The sequence below is a fragment of the Crinia signifera genome, chromosome 2 (genome assembly GCF_055691185.1).
Source record: "Crinia signifera chromosome 2, ASM5569118v1, whole genome shotgun sequence".
Classification (NCBI taxonomy): Eukaryota; Metazoa; Chordata; class Amphibia; order Anura; family Myobatrachidae; genus Crinia; species Crinia signifera.
Genome location: NC_139218.1, coordinates 323,133,397 through 323,161,212, shown reverse-complemented (window position 1 = coordinate 323,161,212; position 27,816 = coordinate 323,133,397). Strand labels below are relative to the sequence as shown.

General features: G+C 43.7%; 1 protein-coding gene across 7 annotated transcripts in view; it reads left to right on the top strand.

The window, feature by feature from the left end:
• LOC146057691 (signal transducer and activator of transcription 2-like) overlaps positions 1-27,816 on the top strand; it is a 116,693-nt gene that overhangs the window by 19,320 nt on the left and 69,557 nt on the right. For all 7 annotated transcript variants that reach the window (XM_083169213.1, XM_083169215.1, XM_083169212.1 and 4 more), the window contains exons 2-3: positions 3,542-3,634; positions 21,802-21,877. In XM_083169213.1, coding sequence (XP_083025339.1) covers positions 3,572-3,634; positions 21,802-21,877 — 139 coding nt within the window. In that variant the 5' untranslated portion in view covers positions 3,542-3,571. The remainder of the gene's footprint in view (positions 1-3,541; positions 3,635-21,801; positions 21,878-27,816) is intronic.

Sequence of the window (27,816 nt, the reverse complement as noted above, 5' to 3'; positions counted from 1 at the left end):
GCTTTAAAATGGCGAGCCACAGGTTGGTCAATGGTCCGCCCCCCCAAAGCCAGTCCAATAGAAGACCTATGACCCCCCATGCGTTCCTTAAACTTGCACGTGGTTTGGCCCACATAGTATAGTCCACAGGGACATACCACTATGTAGACCACATGTGTAGAATTACACCCTAACACAAACCTGATGTCATAGGTCTTGTCGTTGTGGGGGTGTTTAAAATTCTTGCACGGGATCATTAATTTACAAGTAGCGCAGTTACTACATTTGTAGCATCCCGGGGCTTTAAAGTAAGTATTGGGACATCTCCTCTTGCCCATATCGGTGATGTCTGTGCGCACTAATCGATCCCTTAAATTACTACCACGGGAAAATGCCACAATCGGTCTCATATTCTTAAACACAGGGAGGTCTTTATCTGTGCTGACAATGGGCCATAAAGCCTTGGTGGCTCTTTGAATCACAGGGTGGGAAGTGGAAAATTTGCAAACCAGAGGGATTTTATTTTCTTCAGCCCTAGGTTTAGGGGTAAGGAGATCGTAACGATCTCCTTACCCCTAAACCTAGGGCTGAAGAAAATAAAATCCCTCTGGTTTGCAAATTTTCCACTTCCCACCCTGTGATTCAAAGAGCCACCAAGGCTTTATGGCCCATTGTCAGCACAGATAAAGACCTCCCTGTGTTTAAGAATATGAGACCGATTGTGGCATTTTCCCGTGGTAGTAATTTAAGGGATCGATTAGTGCGCACAGACATCACCGATATGGGCAAGAGGAGATGTCCCAATACTTACTTTAAAGCCCCGGGATGCTACAAATGTAGTAACTGCGCTACTTGTAAATTAATGATCCCGTGCAAGAATTTTAAACACCCCCACAACGACAAGACCTATGACATCAGGTTTGTGTTAGGGTGTAATTCTACACATGTGGTCTACATAGTGGTATGTCCCTGTGGACTATACTATGTGGGCCAAACCACGTGCAAGTTTAAGGAACGCATGGGGGGTCATAGGTCTTCTATTGGACTGGCTTTGGGGGGGCGGACCATTGACCAACCTGTGGCTCGCCATTTTAAAGCCCTAAATCACCCGTTAGAATCCCTTCGCTATTTTATGATAGATCATGTCCCGGCGTCCCTTAGGGGAGGGGATCGGGCGAAAATTCTGCTCATCCGTGAGTCACAGTGGATACTGCGACTTGGGACCACCAATCCTGGTGGTCTCAATGAAAAAATTAACTGGAATAGTTTAACATGAAGGGTTTATGTATGGACCCCATTTTTGGTTTCCTGCTTAGTTCAGCTATATGCGTGTGACCCTATTTGCCATGGAATAGTGTGTACATCTTACCATGCTATCTCTTGTATTCTGTTTTCCTGGAACTGCAATTTTGCCATTATGTATGTATGTATTATTGGTGTTCTTTTATTTATGTTTGCACTTTTGATGGGTGGCACCGGCCTGTCTAACATGTTCCGTCCATTTACGTATTTTACAGGCGCTTGGTGAGAGACCCAGCCATGTAGATCGCGTCCGTGACGACAGTGGAACGCAAACAGGAAGACGGGTGGAACGCATGAACGCTCCCCGTTGGCTTGGAATGCGTCCCAGCGGAAGTTCCGTGATGACGACATCCGGCGGGTCAGACGCCGGCGCTTGGCGCGAAACGGACGGCTGCAGGACAGGTAAGGGTATTTATTTGGGTCACTTTGATATGTTTGGGTTGTTGTTGCTGTGCCCTGAGGAAGGGGCTTTGTACCCCGAAAGCGCTTGGCGCTAAATACAGCCTTTTCTTTACACTACATCGGAGTGCCTCTTTATTTTGGATGTCTACTTATCATTGTGGAGTGCACCTGGATTTACTATTGTGACGAGTGCCGACCAACAGTGGATATTATATATATATATATATATATATATAGAGAGAGAGAGAGACAGAGAGAGAGAGAGAGAGAGAGAGAGAGAGACTACTACTACTGGTTCCCACAATACCCCTCTCCAGGGCACACCACACGTGTGCTGTAGTAGTGGGTGCGGGGTTGTTACCTGTGTTACAGTGGGACTACAGGTCCCAGCAAGCCTGCAACACATGCTGATACTTGGGAGAACCACAGGTACCAGCATGTGGGGCATTAAAGGCCTGCTGATACCTATAGCCCCCTGTACATCTATTAAAATAGATACACAAACAATACTTGAAAAACTTACTGTTACGACGCAACGTTGGGGTCTCAGTCTGTGCAGGAGTGGGTGTCCCAGATGGAGTAATGGTGCTGGCTCCACTGTCCTCAACCTCAGCCTCTAATGGATCAATTGTGTCCTCCATGGCAGCAATAGGATCAGGGATGCTGTTGTCTATGCTGTCTTCCAACTCCATTATAGGTGGGCAAGATGGGCTGCATTCTGGAGTTATGCTCCGTGATGAAGCTGCACTGGATGATGATATGGCAACAGGGTTCACCAGGGCAGAATTGCCAAAGACCTCGTTACATTGGTCGAAGTAAACCCATTCCATCCTCCCAGCACCACTTTTCCTCCTGTTGTTGTCACAAACTTTGTTGTAGTACCTGCGCAGAGCTTTTAGTTTGTTGACCACCTGCTGCTGGGTACGCACAATGCCCCTTGAAGTGAGGACCTTGGCAATATTGGTGTAGACTACAGCGTCCTTCACTGTGCCAGTAATCTGTTTTCGGATTTCTTCCTCCCCTCTGACACTGAGCAGCTCACGGATCTCCTCATCTTTCCAGTGTGCCATGGCCATTTACTGCTGCGCTGCACGCCTCTGCCACGTGCGCTCAGCCAATCAGGGAACCTGTAAAGATCAGCCAATCACGCAGCGCCATGCTGCACAGCCAATCAGCATTATTTTTCAATAGTCGGGAGAAAAACACGGGTCGGACCCTTTCACACAGCCGCAAACACGTGTCTGACACGGGAAAAACCCAGGTAAATACCTGGGTCGAAGTCCCGGAACTTTGGGCCCGTGTTGACCCTTTCAGACAGAAGAAAAACCCGTGTCGACACGGCAAGAGCAGGGAAATTACCGGGTCTTTTTTTCTGTCTGAAAGGGGTATAACTGTGACATGTTCTTATATTATGTATACATATTTACTAAGTAGGACAGTTACAGGAGCAGTATCTGCATGTCCCATCCATTTACACTCTATTTAAGATGGAATATAGTACAGTACAGTGGATATTTTGCAGTTATTGGTACATTTTGGGCTGACAGTACCATCACAGGCTTCCAAGTGTCGCCCCCAAACATGTGCCACCCCTAGGCACGTGCCTAATAGGAAATTCGGCTCTGCCTGTCCTCCCTGGGGACCCTCTCGTAAAATGGTGCTTCGTGTTTGAGTACGGCTTTTTACAGCGGGTACTATTGAGGCAGTTTAACCATGTTCCACGCGTAGGATCCCTTCTTACTATTGAAACCCAGACTGCTCTGATACTTAATGTCTCTGTGTTTTATATAATCAGAATGTTGTTGTTCCAGAATAATGTACAGTACTATTTATTTACTAAACTAAATCCGCTTTACAGTCCGTGAGAAGACATCAAGTGCAGGCAGCTATGGAGAACGGACAGCAGCGACAAATTGAGCAGCTAATTAATGAAATAAAGAAAAGGATTCTGGTGAGTGAACTTCCCTTCTGCTGTGGGATATTATTGCTGTAGCAGATTATCTAGGAAGCATACAGTATCTGTTATGTTGTTTCAAAGCTAATCATCAAATTGCCGTGGCGTGTGCAAGCATTCGGTAAGTACATGTTAATAATATTGCCACTTTTTAAACATTTCTTTCTTCAAGGATAAAAAAAGGACTTTTCACATATTGTTTCAAGTATTGTGAAAAATAAGATTAAAAGTGATGGTCTTTTCCCCTTGGTTTCACCACGATAAATATTCTGTAGATGAATCAGCCTTATGACTACGTTAGTTATGTAGTGCCCTTGCTGTGTCTGGTATGACGAATGTGGAGCTTGACAGACTGATAACCATTCCTGCTTTCCGGTAGGTTAAACTACAGTAGATATGAGAATTTTAAGAACTGTTTTTATTGTAAAACTGAAATTTAATGAATGTGGTAAAACATAAGACTACAGATAATAAAACACTATATGATCACCTCATTGGGGGCATAGAGTAACTGGGCATGGCGTATGTCGCATGGCTGCCCTTTCCAGCCCTAACATCCTGTGTGGGGATACTGAGGCTTCTGGCTGCCCTCCTGCCATGTGCCTCCTTGGTCAGCCCTCCTGCTGTTAGGGTGGCTGTCCTCCTCTGCTGGGGTCCCGCCACCCACAATCCTGGAAGGGCTGCTCTCCTTCCTTGGTGTGCAGATGGCCCATGTGACTAGCTGGGATCTATATTTGCCTTATCTGGTAGTCCTGTAGGGTTGTTTGCCTCCTGCACCTTCACAGATCCTGCTTCTGGATTTTAACTTACCATCAGGGACACCTCACTCTTGGTGCCTGGAGTGTGGTGGACTTGACCTTCTTGTTTGTTTATCATCTGTACTTACACTCTTTTTTTTGTGGTCCTATATGATGAGCAGACATTCACAGACTGAAGCAGCTGCTCAGCTGGAAAAGTTGGGTGTAGATTCCTTGGGCTTTTCCCATGGAATCTACCCCTTTTCCTGATGCACCTGCTATAATTATTGAGCAACTTCTCCTTGTTACTACATCTGATGAAAGGATAACAGACACGATTGCTGATTCATGTTGATTTCTCACTGATCCATGGAATAGTTCTACTCTTAAAAGGTTCTGAGTCATTCAGAATAGGTCCCAGCTATGTGTCCTGCATTAGACTCTTAAACATCACTAGTCCCTCTTCCCAGAGGGGTAACCTCTCTCTCCTGTGCTGCTAGCCATTACCATTGAGCTGTTAGCGTGTGCCATCCGGGCCTCTCCAAGATTCATAGATCTTTCATAGGTTGGAAGGATTATATGCAGGTTATATGTTCTTATTTCTAGCTGAGATTTTGATCTTGATTCTTGCTATGTTGGCAATGGTAGATCCTGTTTTCTCTTTCTCTGAGGCTACTATTATTAGATAAATCCTATTATTTTGCCATACTCTTCACAGGCCCCAACACTGCGTCTACAGGTCAACCTCTGCGTCAGACTACTAAGTATTATTATTTGGGAATACAGATTACTAGTGTTGTGTTGGACTATGTGGCTCTCGGTGTCCAGCACCAGGTTGATTATATCATTTTTTTCAGTCCCAAAATAGTACCTCCGTCATGGACAGGGAAAGCCAAATTCAGACAATTGTCAATCTGAATTTCTATAACATCCGCCTGTTTATATCGGTTTAAAAAAAATTAATCTGCATGTAATTCCCTAATTTTTGGTAACTTGGGCCCGTGATAGGATTTACCTCATAGGCTTTTCTGGACTAATATAACTTGCTGTAATCTTCATTATGGGGCCCATTTATTATCTAACTGCATATAAAATGTGATCTGGGCATATTTCACCACCAGAACTTGAGAAGATCATCACAAAGCTACTGGACGAAAAAGTCCTTATCTTCCGGTGCTGAAACCCAAGCCAAAACTTTATTGGTTTCAGTCCTTTAGTCCTCAAGGCAGAGGTTAAATTTTATCCTTCCGGTCATTTTGGGGTAACTCCTGTTTCTCCCACAGAGGTTCCCTCAGGGGGCAAGGCTCCCAGGACCCTCACCAACCGGGACCAAAGCAAAGCAACAAAGTTTTATCATGATTTCCTCAATCTGGTCATCGTGCCCCAAATGGTGTGTATGCTTACTTTTTCTCCGTAACATTTGGCTGGCATCCAAACCAGATCGATGGGTTAGCAGAGTCCTGACTCAGGGATATATTATGGATCTGTACACTTACATTCCCCACAGTTGCTTCGTCACCCCTCTTCTTCAAGACCCGACCAGAAGGCGGGGCTTACTTCAGGCAGTATCTTCACTGTCTGAGTCTTAAATCATTGTGACAGTCCCAATACAACAAGAGGCCTTAGGTTCTATTCAATACTATTCTTGTTGGACAAGCTGGATTGCTCTTTTCACCAGATACCAGATAACGTTGTGAACCCATAACTTCACTCAGAAAGATTCAAGATGGAATCTCTCCACTCAGTCATCTTGGCCATGGAAGAAGACACATTTTAAGCATCTATTGACTTAAGGGACGCTTTCTTACATGTTCCCATTTGGAAAGGCCATCAACACCTTCTCAGATTTGCGGTAGGCGCTTTCAGGTTTTTCTGCACTCCCAGGGTGTTCACAAAATATTATGATTCCTTGGATAGTCCTATTGCAAAAGCAAGGAATCACTAGTCCCTGACTTTAGGTTGGGCACTCAACTCCTCCTCCTCCTGTGGACTCAGACGCGTCAATCTCACCAGTGGTGGTTTCACACCCCAAATCTCACCAAGAAATCACAGTTTTCCATTTGGACTTGGATGGCGGTCATCACAGAGGCCAGTCTCACAGGTTTGGGTATGACGTTCCATCATCACCATCTTCAGGGTTGGTGGTCCCGAGCAGAATTGATATTGTCAATCAACATACAAAAAACGGTACTTGTGGAGTATCACGGCTCCCACGACCTGCATCGTATGTAGATCGTATGCTAAAAATCGCATCGCATGTGGCATACGATGGCATACGATGCGATGCGATGTTTTACCGATTTTTGACTATTTTAGCTCAAAAATCGTATGCCATCGCATAACATCGTATGCCATATGTAGTGGCATACGATGTCATACGATGCGATACGATGTTTTACCGATTTTTGAGCAAAAATGGTCAAAAATCGGTAAAACATCGGATAACATCGTATGCCATATGTAGTGGCATACGATGTCATACGATGCGATACGATGTTTTACCGATTTTTGAGCAAAAATGGTGAAAAATCGGTAAAACATCGGATAACATCGTATGCCATATGTAGTGGCATACGATGTCATATGATGCGATACGATGTTTTACCGATTTTTGAGCAAAAATGGTGAAAAATCGGTAAAACATCGCATGGCATCGTATGCCATCGATGCGATACGATGTTTTACTGATTTTTGAGCCATTTTAGCTCAAAAATCGTATGCGATCGCATCGGATGCCATACGATGGCATCCGATGCGATGCGATGGCACCCGATTTTGCACTGAAATGCATCAGAATGCATTGAAATGTGTATTAAAGTAGTGAAATGCCCCCAAATGCCATTTTTCATAGTGCACCACCCCCACTATCAACGTCAACCCGAAGCGTGGCGAGCGCAGCGAGCCCGCGAGGGGCGGCGGTAAGCGTCCTACGACCTTTTCATACCCCCACTATCCACGTCGGCGTGGAGTTGAGAATAGAATAGTGTGGCGAGCGCAGCGAGCCACCGAGCCCGAAGCGTGGCGAGCGCAGCGAGCCCCGCGAGGGGACGCGGATACCTTCACAGCTATACGCGTCTCCTCGCGGGCTTTACAGGTATCCGCGTCCCCTCGCGGGGCGCGCTGCGCTCGCCACGCTTCGGGCTCGGTGGCTCGCTGCGCTCGCCACACTATTCTATTCTCAACTCCACGCCGACGTGGATAGTGGGGGTATGAAAAGGTCGTAGGACGCGTACCGCCGCCCCTCGCGGGCTCGCTGCGCTCGCCACGCTTCGGGTTGACGTTGATAGTGGGGGTGGCGCACTATGAAAAATGCCATTTGGAGGCATTTCACTACTTTAATACACATTTCAATGCATTCTGATGCATTTCAGTGCAAAATCGGGTGCCATCGCATCGCATCGAATGCCATCGTATGGCATCCGATGCGATCGCATACGATTTTTGAGCTAAAATGGCTCAAAAATCGGTAAAACATCGTATCGCATCGATGGCATACAATGCCATGCGATGTTTTACCGATTTTTCACCATTTTTGCTCAAAAATCGGTAAAACATCGTATCGCATCGTATGACATCGTATGCCACTACATATGGCATACGATGTTATCCGATGTTTTACCGATTTTTGACCATTTTTGCTCAAAAATCGGTAAAACATCGTATCGCATCGTATGACATCGTATGCCACTACATATGGCATACGATGCCATGCGATGGCATACGATTTTTGAGCAAAAATGCTCAAAAATCGGTAAACCATCGTATCGCATCGTATGACATCGTATGCCACTACATATGGCATACGATGCCATGCGATGGCATACGATTTTTGAGCAAAAATGCTCAAAAATCGGTAAAACATCGCATCGCATCGTATGCCATCGTATGCCACTACATATGGCATACGATGCCATACGATGGGAGCCGTGATACTCCACAAGTACCCAAAAAACTTTTGCAGTGGCTTATGTCAACTTCAGGATCTGCTTCAAGGACTTCCTGTTTGCAAAGAGTAGGACAATGCGACATCTGTCACTTACATAAGCAAGGCAAAACACGCACGTTGAGAGCTGTTAATGCCGATGAATTATAACCAAAGAAACAATAAGTGAAAAGCGCAGGTTACGTATTATGTCCGCAACCTGCGTACCCTTTAAACCTAACTACGTGCGAACAAAGCGTAGCGCAGCGTAGCGTACCTTTTATTGTGTATTATACACCCAAGAACCAATACCTTAATAAGAGATCCCTTCGCAGTACTTTGTCTCTAATCTGCGAATATATCTTTAAGGACTGTGTCCGTAATATACCTTTATCGCTAAGTGTGAATAACAGACACAAACCACTGTATAGAAATAAGGAGGTAAGAACTCCGTAAAAGGTTGTATTTAAGTCCCTAATGGACAAAAGGGGGTTACAGGAATAGAAGATACAGGTATAACAGGTAATGCAATAGACTAACAATGAATACAATAATTAGACTCTACTAAGGGAAGAAAAACAGATACAGGATACAATCAGCCAACAATACAATAAGTATAAGTACCGTGAATGCAACCGTTACCGTCTCATCAAATATGCGAAGCGCAGTCCGGTCAGAGCTCGCTATCGTTCAGGATTGAACTATAGCCCGGTTGAAGGTCAGGGAAAGAAAGATTTGCCGAAGTGGCCGAGGCAGCCCTGGGTCTCCTATCTTATAGGGTCAGAAAGGGGAGGTCAAAGGCCATTCCTATTGGTCAGAGATCGTATGTCAGGTCCGCTGTGATTGGGGGGTAAGATGATACACCTGGTTTGACTAGGTGCAGGGGAGTGAACTTTAGGAGTCCTTTGTTCGTTAGTATCGTCGGCAGGGATTGTAAACAGCTGTAGAAACCGGTTACATCTAGATTCCTTTGTTATATACTTTCAACCGAAACTGTCTTGGGAATATGGAATTATGTCCATAACTATCGGGCCGTGTCTATTGCGAAATATTCGCAATGACCGGAATACTACGCATAAGAAACGGAACGGAACGGTACTAAACATGATACAGACAGATGTATGCAGGGTTAACTAAGCTATGTGTGGCGTCTAAACCTTTAACTACATTTTACTTAGTGTCAGTATGTATTTATGAATTTATGTGTGATAGTATGGCTACTCTTCTGGTCCACTTTGTCACACAGAATCGGGTATGGAAACTTTATTAGCGCAACTTCCACAGTCCACCCTTTAACAGTAAATATAAAACTGTTACAGTACAAAACATTTTACACGACAATACAGAAATTCATAATCCTAACAGAGAAATTGGGATCCATGAAATAAACATATAAGGGGAGTAAACCATCTGCTCTTGGCCGATCCAGGATCATGGATAAACGATGGGCCGCATTTATCGAACAATCTACTCAGGGTCACGAAGGATAATGTACAATTTTGGGATAAAAATAAAAACAGGGGTGGTTACACTATATATAATTGTTTTTTTTTTCAGATATGGCATCCTTTGGTAGGTATTGTTTGTGACAACAGACCCTTGAACTCTTTGTTGTCTCTCTTTTTTTTTGTATGCTTTTAAGTATGATGGTATTATCACTATCAAACATCCGGTCCTGGGTAATGTGTCAAGTTTATAGATTCTACCTTGACCTAAACTGGGACGGGTAACACACTCTCAGAACTCTGTATCGTCCGTCCAATGCCTGGCAGCAGTGCGGCGGCGGTGTCCTTGATTTTGAAGATAAGAACGGATAGTGGGGGGGGGAGACAAGAATAGGACCCACAACAATAGAGAAAACTGAGAAAGGAAAAAAATTTTTTGTTAATGATCCTTCCAACCTGTTACCAGTGGGGTGTGTCACAGTCCCTTTTGTAGCTTGTACAGGTTGCTTGACCTTAGCTGCTCTCCAGTCCTCCCGAAATGGTGCCTCTTAGCGATTTCTTTCTTTCGCCCTCGAGTGTAAGGACCTTCTGGCTTTCTGTTCCTTTGGCAGTAGGACGAACGTACCCGAATCTCTCTCTGCGACTTTGTTATTGAGGTAGTGCTGGTCAACAAGATTTGGGGTGGTTCTTTCCAAAGGTCTATCAAGCAACCTGTATATGGCAAAGCAGGGGAAACAACAACATCTCCTGGTTCATGGTTATGACAGTTCACAACAGGTGTCAACAAAGTCCTTTTGCTGCAGTTTTCCAGGTGTGGATACATCACTTGCATTTGTGGTCTAGGATCTCCTTGTGGGATTACCATAACCTGTGGCTGCCCGCCAAGCAATGCTTCGATGGGGACAAATGAGGTGGAGTTCTGAGAGTGATTCTACTACTATAAAAAGAGATTATGGGGTGTACCATCAGTCCCTAAAGGTTCACACATGACTTAAACCTTTCATATATATATACTTGCATACTCAAGGGTGCTTCTGGGCTGCCATATCTATACACACAAACGTCAACACATATATTTATATATATATATATATATATATATATATATATAAAAAAATAACTAGAATGCTTCTAGAGTGGACTGTACAAAGCCAATTTTGTATTACCTGCAGAGGATCCTGCTGGAGGAGGGATGTGGAGATGGCTCTGTGGGAACAGCCGTTGCAGTTTCTTTCCCCCAGACAAGTAAGGCATGATCCTGTCGTCTTACCTGTCTGTGGGCACACCAGTAATTTCGGACTAATTTTCCCCATACCTTCCCTGTCAAGACACGTCAGGCCATGGGCTATCTCTGTCCTGACAGTTTGGCATGTTCTCAGAGTCACTGGTTTTCCTTGTCCATCTTTCTATTCCTGTCCACATCCCTTCGGCTTCCAGACTGCTTCTCCTGCAGGGGACACAAATCTTGTATTTCTATGTGAATATACTGACATTTACAGGGGAAACACAAACATTATCCGCAGAGCGCATGGCTCACCCAGCTGCCTTGCCAGCATGTTCATTATCAAGTGACACTGAATCCTCATCGAAGATGTGGGCTTTACACTTGATAACAGCCACTCTGTCCGGCAGCTGTGTGACTGTCAGGAATCTTTTAAACTTACAACGCTTGCGCCACTGGAGTGCCAGCTACTGAAACAAAACATCTGAGGCGCCATAGGGCCTAAGATCTTCTGTATTACCCCAACAAACATACTTGGAGTCGGCATGAATATTGGCTGTTTTTTTTTTCTCAGCCCGCAGTACTACTAATGAGACTGCTGTTGCTGAGTGAGACGTCCAATGGGTTCAGCCTCTACTATGCCTTTTCCATCTATTACGGTATAGCCAGTGTACAATTTTCCCCTCTCTGTGTTTTGGAAAGAACGAGGGAGAGAGATGGAAAAAAAAAATGAATTACCTCTTCCAATGGGTTGTTACCACCCTTTGGGGGCATGCTGCAAAGGTCTGATTCAAACATGTCATGCAATCATATTCGTCTCGGCTCCCACTAAATTCCACCATTCCAGCAACCTCAGCATCAATCCACCCTTTGTGCCTTGGCGGGCACACCTAGTAAGAGTGTTGCTGGGTTTACAATATTACCCATTTTACTGGTAGCATCAATGCAAGTTCCCATTTAGTGAACTTGGCTGATGAATATTTTTCACATGTTTAGGCAGAATTTTAGGAGTGTCCAGACTATATGAGGAGCATAAACAGTTAAAACACACCCCAACACCACATTCTCAGTTTTGTTTACCAGTAGTGCTATGGCAACTACACTGTGTAGACAAGTATGAAGTGCTCAAGTAATAGGGTTTAATTGCACACTGCAGTACGACATTGGTCAGGCTGGCATCACCAGGTTTCTTACGTCACTATATCTGTCGCCCCCTCAGCAGGTCTAATATTCTAAATCACATGGTCTCTTGTGTCAGTTTTACCCATGGCAAAAGGCTGTAATCAGGCCTGTTTCTTCTTCTTTACTATCCACATTTGTCTGTGAAGACATGGGTTTTGCGATTGTACCTATTTATATGTAAATGCGTTTTACAACCCTTTTCATTCTTTGTAGAAGGGGAATGCTTTGTGCATTACTTGGACTGCTTTTCACAAGATGGTGGCTGTGGTTGCCCTGGGTAACATTAGGAGCAATGCTTAAAGTTACTGGGACTTTGTTCAAGATTTACTGAAAAATATATATATTGACTACTCGCTTTATGGGGTACCGCATATTCACAATGGGTATTTCTCTGCTGGGAGTGCGACAGATCTTTCAAACTATTTTTCTATGATTTGTGGGTTTATGGTTACTAATGTGTCCCAGATTTCCCCCCCTCTTGTTCAGGCGCAACCGCAATCCGTCCTGAGATACCTTATGTCCTGCCTCAGGAGGATACACCAGAAGTTGTCTATCGCCAACTGCTGGTGCTGTGGATGAGGAAAGGACATAACAATAGATCATTAACCCATTGTATTGGTATTTACCCATTTGTGGGCCGTAAGGACAGTGTGCGATCTTGCAAGACCCGGGGGAGGGGCTTGGTGGCTCTCTGAGGTTTCTGGAACAGAAGAGTAGGGGAAGGAGAAAAAATTGGAAAAAGAGAGAGAGAAAAACTCAAAAAAAGTTGAAAATTTTTATGACAGTAATGTGTATATTTATTTTCAACAGGAAATTTTTCTTTTATTTTTTATGACACCAGGATTTAGCACTATGGGGGAATTGGCTCTCAACTATTTGGTTCTTACCCTTTTCAACTCCTGTTCTGATTTGTAAGCCCTCCCTTTCTTTCTGTTTCCCAGTGTGGTTGTGACTATGGGCTGTGTCTAGGGGTATTTAGCTCAAAGTTCTCTTTTGGGAACCTTGTTATTTCACTGGGTATTTTTCCAGCTCAACCTCAGATTTCAAATGGTGAAGCTGTACTTTGGGGCGCTATACTTTCTGTTTTTAACAGGGTTTCTATTGAAGCTATGGTTGCCATTGATCCTGTGTCCCATCTTTAGTTCAAAGGGAACTCAGTATTTGTGCTGTAGTTTTTAGCTACCTTAGATGGATTTGACTCTATAACAGTGGAATACAACATTAGCCTCTGAGGACTGTCCAGCATATCTTGCACTTCTTGTGTGAGATTTCTAGGAGTGTCCAAAAATACCCCATCAGGGGTGCAATAGATGACACATCCCATTTTACATAGTAAATCTCTACCCAGGAGGTTAGTCGGGGCCGCTGCAGCCAACAGAAAAGAGTGTTTGGTATGCAGAGGCCCGCTTGTAACATCTGCTGGTTTCGTCAGTGGGTAATGCTGTATTTTTCCTGTTACCCCAATTGCTGCTACTAATTGCTTGGCACAACCTAGACCAGGAGGGAATGTTGTTAACGGGTTTGATACAAAAAAAAAAACTTTATATTTAAACTATTCCACTTACCCATATCTGAGGCTCCTCCCTCAGATATTGTCTTATGTTACCTGGATGTGGGGTGTATGTGTGTCCTACTCCCTGTTTGCATATATGTGTCATGCTTAGGGCGGCGTTGGCTATTAGGTGGGGCTATGGCTATGTGTTGAGACCTACCTGTCTTCTCCCATTGTGCCTCCCAGTTACTTACATATGTGTTATGTTTCCTATGGTTACTTACCCTGCAACGTCTGGCTATGTGTCCTTTGTTTCCACATTTGAAACATACCATTTGGTTTTGTCTTTCTGTCATAAATCGTTTGTCCAGATCAACAGCAGATTTCTTTAAAGTGTGTATTGACATCTGTCTGCAGTTGGGGTGAATGGTTTCTATGTTGGTTCTCAGATTTTCCCTAAGACCTTGTATCAGCACAGAGACAATCCCTCCCTTAAGATGTATGTTGTCCCTGGGGCTGGGGATACCAGAGTGTTTTGGCAACGCCTGTAAGGCACGGTTGAAATATCCGCTGGTGGACTCACCGTCTTTCTGTGTGATGGTGAACCCTAGGGTATTTTCAACCATCGCTGGGAAATATACACCCAATTGTATATTTATTAGGCGTATATTTTCCTGGTTGCCCTGTTCAGTTAAAATCTTATCGCCCTCCACACCACTGTCTCGAATGAACTTCTGGACATCTATGTGTGAAGGGAGGCAAGCTCTCAACATGTATCGCCAATCCTTATTGGTGGGCTCATCTGAATTTCCTCGCTCCCTTACAAATTTCTGACACTTTGCCAGATCTTTGCTGGGATCAGGGAAATTTTTGATGATTGAATGACGTTCCAATCGTGTCCATGTATTGTGCATGTCACTATCCTTTACAGGCATTACCTCATCCCCGTCTCCCCGTCCACAAGGAGGTTCCACTGTGTGCAGAGGGTGGATCTGTATCCCCCCTGCACCATTGGACAACATCCCAGGAACAACTATCTCTGTGCTGTGTTGTGTGTACTTACCTGTGTCTAATACTATGCTGTTGGCATCAGCCGTCTCCTCCTCCTGTGCTGGAGCCCCAGCAGCGGGTTGAGCTTTTCCCTCAAGCATGTTAAGTGCATGGGAGATGGCCAGTGCCAACAGCTGCTCGTTTTCCTCTCGGGTTTCCTTATAAGGGGATAAGACAGGGTACAAGTTAGCAACGGATACATTATTACTCATGTCTTTCTTATGAGTCATTAACCCCTTCGGCACATATGGGGGTGGGGGAGCTGATTCTATTGCGGCAGCGGTTGCATTTTTATTGTGGCTGATTGTATCTGGTATTGCCAGACCTCTGATTCCCCATTGTTCCTGTCCTTCCTTCTGCCACAATTTAAGAATATCTATGTGCTTCATTCTCTCCTTACGACTGGAGAGTAGACATATTTCATCTTTTACTGCTGATAAGATTTCTGGATCAAAGCCACCAACACTGGGAAATTCTAATTTGCTGCCTTGTGTCATTTTTCTCCATTTATTTTGGTAAACAACTGCTCGTTCACCGTGCTTACAGCACATAATAAAAGCCGCCGATCCTTTTGGTCGGCTTGCTTCCTCCCTAACATGCACGTTATCACAGCGTGACCCGTTATTACCCATAATTACAGGAATAAACGTTCACAGCTTAATAGATATCGGTGGGTTATTACTTGTCTGAGAGCTCCCCAAACACTCACTTCTACAGCTTCCTAGAACAGTCCCACAATCAAGCGGGTGCGAAGGATACGAGGTATGATACTCAATCACCAAGTCTTTCAACTAGCAGCGAACTTCTAGTCAACTTGCAAGGTGCGGCCTAATTTTTCCAGGGTACAACAAACTTGTTTTCCTGTACCCCCAAAAACTGGATTTTCTAAAGTAGCTAATCGGATCACTGGGTTCCGATGTATCTTCTTGTACCCTCCTAGCGGATCAGTTCCACTGAAGGGGCAGTTCCTATGGGCACGTCGTCACGTGAACCCTGTCCTAACTGGACTGTCCTACACTGGACTACACTGCGCTTGAGTCGTGCCGTCACACACCCGTTCGCCTCAGTTATTTTTCACACTGGGCGCTAGTTACACCTTGGTCTTATGCTTATTGTTGAAATATTTCTGTACAGAAAATCTTCCCAGGCTGGTAGCTTTTCACTAGATACTTATGCAGGTATAAATCCCTTATAAAAAGCTATAGGAATCTATTAAAATAATGCTTGAGTTGCTTGTTTTTGAAAAATGAACAAAAAGAAAAAAAAAAAACTTATTTTCTTTTATTAATCACTGCCTTATCCACAGTATATTACTATACTGTTTTAAATAAGGTTAGTGGTTTAACACTGTTCACCTTTTGAGTTCCTATGTGTGCTGCATGTGCAGTGCCAATGAACAGCCACGTGTGTACATGCGTTGTTCACAGGCCGCCGATGAAATCGGCCACCCACGTGTTCTATAGTGTATTTGCAAGGTTGCACTCGGGTTTCGCTATACGCAGTAATTGCGCCTAAATGTGGAATAAATCCCTTAACTCCGTCCGAAAGTTACGTATCAAGATGCGAAATAAATCCCGCATTTAATCCGTAAATCACGTACAAAGATGCGAAAATTTCCGATATGGGCACGTGCGCGCGCACCTTGCGTAATACACAATAGACGCTTTACGTTACTGTAAAAGGCCCAGAACTTATCGCCACGTGGCGGAGTCCCTGACCCTGCAGTAACTAACAATAAAAGTTATAGTTTTGCACAGAAGGGATCCTCTATGTACTATAATAAAACACAGGCCTTTGTCTCCACGTGGGCGAACTTTATCGCACGTGGCACATATACTGTAATAAACAAGCAACCCAAGACACTATACCCCGTTAAACTACTTGTGGCAGGCAGAAGTACAGTTTACTAAACACTTAGATATGATATGCTTTAAAACACTTGGCTTTCACTTATTGTGCTTCGAGTTCAACGCTAGCACTTCCCGAACCCCGCACCGCCGCGGACCCGGCCTATCCAGCAATGGATAATAATACTTCCACCCTTTTGCTGGTATAGGTCGGTTCGCACGCCTGGTACTGAGTTCTGGAATGTGAAACGGATGGACGAGCCCTCAATTGTTAATGCCGATAAATTATAACCAAAGAAACAATAAGTGAAAAGCGCAGGTTACGTATTATGTCCGCAACCTGCGTACCCTTTAAACCTAACTACGTGCGAACAAAGCGTAGCGTACCTTTTATTGTGTATTATACACCCAAGAACCAATACCTTAATAAGAGATCCCTTCGCAGTACTTTGTCTCTAATCTGCGAATATATCTTTAAGGACTGTGTCCGTAATATACCTTTATCGCTAAGTGCGAATAACAGACACAAACCACTGTATAGAAATAAGGAGGTAAGAACTCCGTAAAAGGTTGTATTTAAGTCCCTAATGGACAAAAGGGGGTTACAGGAATAGAAGATACAGGTATAACAGGTAATGCAATAGACTAACAATGAATACAATAATTAGACTCTACTAAGGGAAGAAAAACAGATACAGGATACAATCAGCCAACAATACAATAAGTATAAGTACCGTGAATGCAACCGTTACCGTCTCATCAAATATGCGAAGCGCAGTCCGGTCAGAGCTCGCTATCGTTCAGGATTGAACTATAGCCCGGTTGAAGGTCAGGGAAAGAAAGATTTGCCGAAGTGGCCGAGGCAGCCCTGGGTCTCCTATCTTATAGGGTCAGAAAGGGGAGGTCAAAGGCCATTCATATTGGTCAGAGATCGTATGTCAGGTCCGCTGTGATTGGGGGGTAAGATGATACACCTGGTTTGACTAGGTGCAGGGGAGTGAACTTTAGGAGTCCTTTGTTCGTTAGTATCGTCGGCAGGGATTGTAAACAGCTGTAGAAACCGGTTACATCTAGATTCCTTTGTTATATACTTTCAACCGAAACTGTCTTGGGAATATGGAATTATGTCCATAACTATCGGGCCGTGTCTATTGCGAAATATTCGCAATGACCGGAATACTACGCATAAGAAACGGAACGGTACTAAACATGATACAGACAGATGTATGCAGGGCTAACTAAGCTATGTGTGGCGTCTAAACCTTTAACTACATTTTACTTAGTGTCAGTATGTATTTATGAATTTATGTGTGATAGTATGGCTACTCTTCTGGTCCACTTTGTCACACAGAATCGGGTATGGAAACTTTATTAGCGCAACTCTGCGAACCAAAATGGCGGCCATACTATCCTAAAATGGCGTGTGTGCAACTCGACTTCCACAGAGCCATGAGAGAAGTAGCTCACATTCTCAGGTGGGCAGAGCTCTGGGTTCTGGCAATATCACACATCTTCATTCCCAGGGTGGACAATTGGGAAGCAGATTCTCAGTCACCACATGGCTCGTCCCAGAAAATGTGATGTACTCAACCAGGAAGTTTTTCAGGCCGCCAGATGGCGTGGGCCAAACATTTTCTTAATGGCATCCCAACTCAACCTGAAGCTTCTCCGGTACGGCGCTTCAACCTCGAGATCCTCAGGCCGATCACGTGGTTGCCATGACAGGCTCTTTGTGTTTTGTCTCGGTTACCTGTTTCCACCACTGCCCATGATTCTTTGAGTGCTTCAATTTGTAAGAAGAAAAGCTCTTCTGGTCATTATGATGCAATGGTGTGTACAGAGTCAGGAGATGGTGGCTGAGACTTCATATCACCTGCCACTTCGACCAGATCTCTTTCTTCAGGGATCGTGTCATCACCACAATTTGTCTCATCTGACTTTGACGGCATGGATCTTGAGACTAACAGCTTTCAGTTGTGTCCAAGATGCTGCATGCATGGAAGGCAGTGCCAAATGTATTACCGTTTTTGGCGTTTGTATATTACTTGTGTCAGTTTTTCGTTTACCGCAACTTTTGGCCTTTCTCCAGGATGGTTTGTCAATAGGACTACACCTGTCATCTCTCAAGGGACAGGTCTCGGCTCTCTCTACTATTTCAGACAAAGTTAGCTATTCTGCCTTATGTCCGCTGTTTACTTTAAGGGTCCTAAGGTTACAGCCACCATTTGCTTATCCTGTTTCTGCTTGGGATTTCAATTTGCTTACGGCTCTTTTGAAGCCTCCGTTCGAGCTGTTGGAGTCGGTTGACTTACGTTTCCTTCCTTTAAAGGTGGTATTTCTCTAATGCTGGGTACACACCAGGACGACTAGGGCCCGATCCCCTCAATCTAGATCCAATTCCGACCAATTGGGTGTAGATTGTGTGCTGATTGGGCCCTTTTCTGTCCTGGTGTGGACCGATACCGATCCGATGCGCGGTCCCGCGGGTCGGTCGGTCGTTATTAAGATCCTACCTGCTGCAGGTAGGATCTCAATGACGACCATACAGCCGGGTGCGGGTCGCCATCGGACCCGCTCACGGTGCACATCGTGAGCGGGTCGTGCCCCCCCGCATCACCGTGAGCGGGTCGGACGAGACACTGACGACCCGCTCACGATGTGCATCGTGAGCGGGTCGCCCTGGTGTGTACCCTACATTAGCAATTGCATCTTCTAGGAGGTTTTTGGAAATGTCAGCCTTATCTTTGAAGGCGCCTCTTATTGTTTTTCCTGCAGAGCTTGTGGTTTTTCAGACACATCCTTCATTTTTGTAAGCATTACATTTTTATTGAGAGTTTTAGAAATTCAATAACAACATATGGTAAAAAAAAAATAATAATAGAGGGGGGAAGGGAGGTACAGAGAGAAAGATAAAAAAAAAAGAAAAAAGAAGGAGGGGGGAAGCATGGGGGAATCATGTCAGGTATACAATATGACCACACCTTCATTTTTAAAAGGTGATTTCTGCGTTCTATCTAAACCAAGACATTGTTCTCCCAGCATTTGCTCCAGCTTTGCTGGGCTTGTCTAGCTTTGCTGACTGTGGTTTGTGCTTTAAAGACCTATTTGTCTTGCACGGCATCTTTACACCTCACAGAGTATCTTTTGGTCCTTGTAGATGCTTCCAAACATGGTTGGTCGGCATCCAAGAACACCATTGCTCATTGGGTCACCTTTGCTATCCATCAGGCTTTTGGACCTAATTAAGACCTGATCGCAGGAAAAAATTGTTGTCAAAATGAGCAAAACCAGGCGCACTGCAGGTGGGGCAGAGAGAGTTTTTGGGTGAGTTATTTTGTTTCTACACAGAGTAAATACTGGCCGCTTTATTTTTAAACTGCAAATTAGATTTGAGTTTGAACAAACCTCACCCAAATCTTACAAATCTATACACATATTACATTTTCCTCACCTGCAGTGCACATGGTGCACAGTGAGGACGCATTCCACTCACGCTGTTGGAGCGTCTTGGGCGCTTCACTGTTGAGTCTCCTTGGAACAGCTGTTCAGGGCAGTCACCTGTCATCTGTGCACACTTGTACAAAGGTTTATTGGTTCCATACCTTTGGATTTGAAGCTTCTGTGTTTGGATGAGCTGTTTTAAGTAAAGATGCTCCGGATGTACTTACCATAAAATCTCTTCAGAGATCCCTCCCTTCTTCTCTGTGTGTTTTTTTTTACATTGTTCTATAGGTTTCCTCCATGCAAGAATGGGAGGAGTTAAAAGGGGGAGGGGCTAGTTTTTTTAAAGGCTTTTCTGCCTAACCTTCATAGCCCTTCTCTAATAGAGCATACAAATGGTGAGAGATGCACTATTTTTCTATACGATTTTGCTTATAGAATCAAAATCGAAGAGAAAATCTAATGGTTTTTCTACAATCGATGCAGATTCGATCCCAATGCGCGCTCCTGTGTAGTGTAAATTGAATAGAAAAATAGTCTTGGCAGCCCAAACTATATAGTGGAAATCGAAAAGGAGTAGAAAAAACGGTACTTGTTTCCTAGCACGACGCCCAGATTTTCTACGTACGGCACTATAGGGAAATCACATTGCATCGCATGGGCCATTATAGCGGCATGTGATGCGATTTTTTTTTTTTAGGTATTTTTTTTCTACCCTCATTGTACCCCACTATATTGCATCGCATTGCATCCCATGCCCTGCAAAATCGCATTCGATTTTATAGGTGGTGCGATGCCATGACTTTAGGAATACAATAATATGATTGTATGTCCCCAAAATAGGTTTAACACACCCCCTCACTATCCAGGCCAGTGAGCGCAGCGGAACGCTTCCCCTGACTTTTTGATTACCCCACTATCCACGTCGGCATGGAGTTGATTTTATATAGTGTGTTGAGCCACCAATCCCGAAGCGTGGCGAGCGCAGCAGATTACTTTACATGTATTCCGTGTCTCCTCGTGAGGCTCGCTGCGCTTGCCACGCTTCCGGCTCGGTGGCTCGCTGCGCTCGCCACACTATGTAAGAACAACTCCACGCCAACGTGGATATTGGGGTAATGAAAAAGTCGGAGGACACGTTCCGCCTCCCCTCGCGGGGCTCGCTATGCTCGCCACGCTATGGGGTGGTGTGGATAGTGGGGGGGTGCGTTGGGGACATACAATCATATTATTGTATTCCTAATGTCATGGCATCGCACACCCTATAAAATCGCATGCGATGGCCCGAGGCTGAGAGAGCAGTGAATAAATTACATAGAAAATCGCATCGAATCGCAAATCGCATGGCCCTAAAAGGGCCATGCGATTTCCCTACGCAGAATAGCCCACTAAGCAAATAGCTTAGTGGGCGCCATTCTAGGAAAAAAAACGAAAAAACTTCAGAGCAGGTCAAATAGTCCATATCTAATAGAAATCAAACCGAAAACCTAAAGCCATGTGTATGCACTTTAACCCCAAGTAATTGCGCCAATCCCCAAGTTGGTTTCCGAGTTTTTTTACGGTAAAATATAAATCCTATTTTTTTAGAAGCTGTCGTAGTTGTGACAACCAGACATTTTCTCACTTCACTAAAGACATCTCTTGCTTACTTTTTAAGCAGCATATTATACAAAGAAATCTTATTGGCTGCTACGGCATCAAGCACTTTTGTGTGTATTACCCCAGTTTTTTAAAATGGGCTCCTTTCTCAGTAAATCTGAACATTCCATATAATAATATAATTGTAATAATAATCCTTTAAAACATTTTTCCTCTTTGTGTTGCAGTCTGTTGAGAAAAAAATGAAATCTTTGGAGAACCAACAAGAAGAATTTCTCTTCAGATATCAAACTTACACCGACTGTAAGTATTTTGTCATTTTTGCATCCTTATACCGTATGTTAAAAAAAAAAAAAAAAAATACATTTAATATAATAAAGCATTAAGAGACATTCTCATATTTTCTTGATAGAGAATTGCAAAACTTTATTACTTACAGTAAATATGTTCAAAACATGGGTAGATAGAACTAAAAATTTCAGTATGAAACTGAATTGTGAATCATACTGTATGCCCCTTTCACATCTGAAATGCTGGGTCGCACCCAGGATTTTGACATGGGTCCGTCCCAGGAGCGAATCGCCATTAGCGATGTTTAGCCCCCACAGCGACCCGTCAATAAGCTGGGTTGGTGATATCAGAAAGGGGGCAGGGAAGGAGGCAGCACTTGTAACGTATGCAGCCTCCTCCTTATAGTGTGAACGAGACCTGGGTCTCTTGACCCAGGTTACCCGTTCACTCTGCACAACAACCTGGGACGACACAGGATTAACCCTTCTTTTAATCCGTATTGGAATGCCAGGTTGTTGGACCCAGGTAATTTCAAAAGGTCCTTTCAAATCACCCGGGTTATTTGTGCGATATGAAAGGGGTAGACTCAAAGGGCTGGTAATGTTATACATATGATGAAGTGAGCGATGTAGTTTGGAACTGTTGTCGGTTGAAAGTAATAACTCAAGCGACCAGGTTCTAGGATACAATGGGCAGTATTCAATGAGAAAAATTTGCCGTGTTTTATGGCGAGTTTGTGCTATTTTCGCGTTGGAAGGAGCATTTTGCTCTCCAAAAGTGAACCACCCTATTCAATGTGATATTTTCGCCGTCTTTCTAAGTGATTTTCGCCGTGTGTCTCCATGTAGCAATTCTCCATCTTTTCATGGAGAACTGCAATGTGAACTTTTAAACTAAAAGTTTTTTTTTTTAAATTTTGGTGTCAAAAAATCAGGAATTTTTTTCTGTGAAGGGGCATGCTATTTTTATTCATGTGCTTATAGCACATGAATATATATTTAATAAAAAAAATTTTTTTTTTTTTTACACAGAGCAGCCAGCAGGGGGCCGGAGCTCTCGAGCCGCTCATTAGATATTCATATATTCACTGCACCCGATCATTACATATGCACGATCGGGTGCAGTGAATACTGGGTCCCCCGCTGGCTATAGGGGGGGGGGGCAGCTTGTGCTGCCTGGGTCCCGGGGAGCCCACCTCCCCTCCACATGTTCTGGGGCAGCCAGGGAGACTTTAATCTCCCTGGCTGCCACCGGCTCCCTGCCAGCTCCCTGCCGCGGACGCTCGTCCGCTGCAGGGGTTAAGACTCGCCGCGAGTGGCGGCGAGTCTTAACCACATTGAATAGTGGGAGCAGGAGTGGCAGCGAGCCCTCCGGAACAGGGCGAGTGCATGGCGAGAGAAAAAATCTCTCGCCATGCACGGAGAATATTTCTCATTGAATACAGCCCAATGTGTTAAATATGGAGACTGACACAGGACATTTCAAAACAAAGATAAACATTTATTCAAGCTACAATAATAAAAACATGCAAATAAGTAACAAGTTAATACTCAGCTTTTATCTCAGATGTTTTAAGATCTGTCCCGGATGGATGTCATCAGTAGTTTAAAGAATAAAAGTCCAGTCGTCCTCAGGGTCCCTCTAATGGGCCCTACACACATGCCGATGTGTGTAGGGCGACCTAGCTGTGCTACGTCGGGCCGTTCTGCTCAGCACACAGAGCTGACAGCCCACACACAGAGCGAGCTGTCAGCTCTGTGTGCTAAGCGAGCAGACAGCGCCAGTGTTCTCCGGTGGGAGAACCCTGACGATGCCGATATTGATGGACACTGTCCATCAATCTCGGCCAGCGATAAAGACGCGCGGGGACGCGCATTGCTGCCGATATAGTCCCCACACACACACACACCGATGTGAGGGCATTTTCTAAGCGACTTTGCCAAACTAAGCAAAATCGCTTAGAAAATACCTTAATATCGGCATGTGTGTAGACCGTATAACTCTACTGAGTTATTACACTGAGCTGGAATAGAAGTCTGTGTCCGCTGCAGACAGACCTACAGTAGCTTCAGGAACTTCTAACATGTATAAGTCTCTAGCCTTTAAATACCCATCCTGCAGCAAATATTCTAGTATTGTAAGATATTGCTTTCTGGATGTAGCAGTCTGTTCACATGATATAAATTATCCCAAAATGACACGATTCCCGTTCACATAGTTATTGGACACAATAGCCCATACAGCTTACAAGACAGTTTCCACCTGATAGCAGGAACATATATTTATTATAATCAGTTTGCCTAAACACTGGCTACCCTTCCCACACACTATATCTTCCACACCAGGTCATGGGTAAAAGACAGCTGGCACTTAGAATGGAACTATATTTCTAACTGATGCCTATATGTCTGTAAAAGCACTAATCCTAATGAAAAGTACATTTATATAGCAATGAAGTTATACAGATACAAAATGGAGATTATACATGACAAAATGGCATCCAAAAAGTAGTTGAAAATATCACCCTATACAGGAACATTTGCAATGGCTGCACATGGTGACTGCAGTACTGCTCATTTTGTCGTATACCCCTCAGTGTGCACAGAAAAATGAGTATGTACTACTGCCGTAGTTCTCATTGGTGTGTGCAACAATTGTATTTCTCCCATACAGGCCAATTCAATTATTAGCAAATCATGTTTACTTTGCTCATTTTCCTGCAAAGTGAGCAATATTACGGGTGCAGTGTGCTGACAATACAACATTCCAATTGCACATCACACATATTGTTCTGCCTAAAAATGTCACAAATGTAGACCCGCTACAGTTGACTTATGACATGTCTATTGTGTCTCAAAGATATTGCTGATATGGGGGGCATTCAATCCCGGACGATATTTCCACTCGGAGATATCGGAGGTTTTCAGCAAGAATAGGTCATATGCCTATTCAACGGCCGTTCCGATCTTCCAACTTTGGAAACATTCTGAAAGTCGAAAAAGACGTGGATTGGAGAATCAACATCTTTTTTGTGCGACAATGCAGATCCGACTTTTAAAATAGTCAGAACTGCAGAGGTGAGTCCAGGCCAAAAACTGAAATACCCCCCATGTTTGAAATTTAAATATTGGATTCCAGAGGCGAATTTCATTCATAAAATCACATGGTCTTCTTGAATTCACATTTAAAAGATAAATCTAACGTCTTAACAAAGGATGCTGTTTAAGCATAGTACCCTGGTATCTCACAAGTCCCCAGATCACACGGAATGCTCACATTAAAGAAGGTACTGTGCATATTTTTGTGTTTTAAATTGTGTCTTATTTGCAACAAGGAGCAAATAGGATGCACAAGCAGCTTCTGCTGATTAAAATAATGTGTGGTCGATATATATTCATAGTTGTGGAGTTTATAGGAGATGACCTCTATTGGTGCGCTGCTGCCTCTATTTCGTACTATTCCCAAGGTTATCAACAACAACCTCAAATACAACAAAGACACAAATACAGTGGTGAGAATTCCAAACTTTTGAGGCACAACCAGATAAGACGATGTCTAGAGCATGAAAGTTTCACTGTTTTCTGAATGTCTCCAATTCTTCCTCTCTCTTTCTCTCCCAATGTGTTCACCATACTATATATGGGGGAAATCAGAAAGACCAGAGATTAGATCTCATTGCGTACATTGATTTATACTAGATACAACGTATACCACAGATAATGGATGGGCGTACTCCACTCACTGTAAATATGGTGGCGTATAAGCTCGTAGCGGTTTATTTTTTACTACGATTCTCTCTTGGTATAATATTTCTCTTCATGGGCGTAGATATAGAAATAAAAATTACAGATAATGTGTAAGTTTGTTTTTCTTATAATATTTTGAACACCCGGTGAACACAAATCAGGGAAGTTACTAACATAGGGGCAGATGTATTATCCGTTGTTATGGGGAGAAGGGTATCAGCGCACGTTATGTGCACTGATACCGCTTCTCCCCCATGTATGATAGAGCCGGGATGCGGTAATGGACAGGGGCGCTATGCTCCCCTGTCCATATCGGCGCTACTATCAAAATGATAGCAGGCCGAATGTATGAACGGTCAGCATCGCTGGCCGTTCCGCACGAAACCTGCTTTGGCTTCGCCAGTATCATGCTGGCGAAGCCCTATCTAAACAGCAGGGACAGCGCTGTCCCTGCTGTTAGGTCTGGGCTGCGCTGGGGCTCTCGCGTGAACAGCGAGATCCCGCGCATGCCCTGTGCGGCCGGCCGGGGGACAGGAGATAGCGCATCAGTATTAACTGATGCGCTATCTCCAGAAAGGGACATCGCCGGAGGGGGGAGTTAACTCTCCCCCGCTTCGGCAGACAAGATGTTAATACATCTTGTCGATGTCCCTTCCTGCTTCGCCTCGCTATTGAGGCGAAGCAGGAAGTATTATAGTGGCGCTTATCACGCCGCTATGATACATCTGCCCCATAGAGGTTTATTTTATTCCTAATGATCCAAAGACGTACCAAAACTCACATAATGAGATATTTCTTTAAATATATAACGGTTTCTTTATACAGGTAATAGATGGGCGTAAGTTTAATGATGTGTATGCCCGTAGCATTTTCTTTTGCTTGTGATCTTGTTTCCTGTGATGGGGTGTGCCTCTCTGTAAACATGAAATGTGAAATAAACGGTAAATAAAAAACAATGTGTAGATTTGTTTCTTATCTCATAATAATTAATACACCCACTGAGAAAATTTTAATTGTAAGCGTACCTAATTCACCAGAAGATGAGAAAAGGTACTTATATTAAGGTTTCTTTACTTTATTGTATTAAGGTTCATACCTGAACTCACATAGGGGGTTATTCTGATTCACTGGGAAAGGCACAATCACTCTCTAATGGACAAAACTATGTGCACTGCAGGTGGGGCTGATGTAACATGTGCAGAGAGAGTTAGATTTGGGTGTTTTATTGTTTCTGTGCAGGGTAAATACTGGCTGCTTTGTTTTTACACTGCGATATAGATATCAGTTTGAAGTACACCCCTCACCCAACTCTAACTATCTGCACATGTTGCATCAGCCTTGCCTGCAGTGAACATGTTTTTGTCCATTAGAGAGTGATTTCGCCTTTCTGAGTGAATCAGAATAAACCCCATAGTGTAGTGTTCTTTAAAACCTATAGCGGTTTCTTTGTGAGGATCAGCAATTGGAATGTCCTCCTCCTAATGTAATCCGTGCATATGTGGTAAGTGATATATATGTACAGTATAGTAGTTTCTTTTTAGAAAATAAACAACGTTGGTGTACCCGACTTACGGTTAGGTAAGTCTCTCAACCTGTGTAACGGTGTATTTTCCTGAAGGCCTCAAGTGCAGTGGAAGTTCTCTTCAAACAATAGTGCCAGTGAAAAAAATTCCAGTGAATACAAAAATGAAGGTATTGATATGTCTGCCTAAGTTTTCACCATAGATGATTCTCTATATTCATCAAATACCTCTTTCAAAATATTTCCACCAAAAGTTCTTAAAACTAGACATTTATTTATATCCAAAAAAGGGGTTAACAAGGAAAATTCTCACCCCAACAGTAGAGAATCTTCATAGATATATCCATAAAACCTATCCATAAACACAATAAAACCAAAAAAATTTAAAACAAAAAGCGTACTGCATATAGTGTAATACATACATCCAGTGAAGAGTAAAGGGAGATGGCTGCTCACACTCCACTCACATTATGTGAGTTTTGGTACGTCTTTGGATCGTTAGGAATAAAAGAAACCTCTATGTTAGTAACTTCTCTGATTTTGGGTGAGTGAGGTACGCCCATAAGTCAGCTTCCCCCCACTTTATGTTCACCGGGTGTTCAAAATATTATAAGAAAAACACGCTTACACATTATGTGTAATTTTTATTTCTATATCTACGCCCATGGAGAGAAATATTCTAC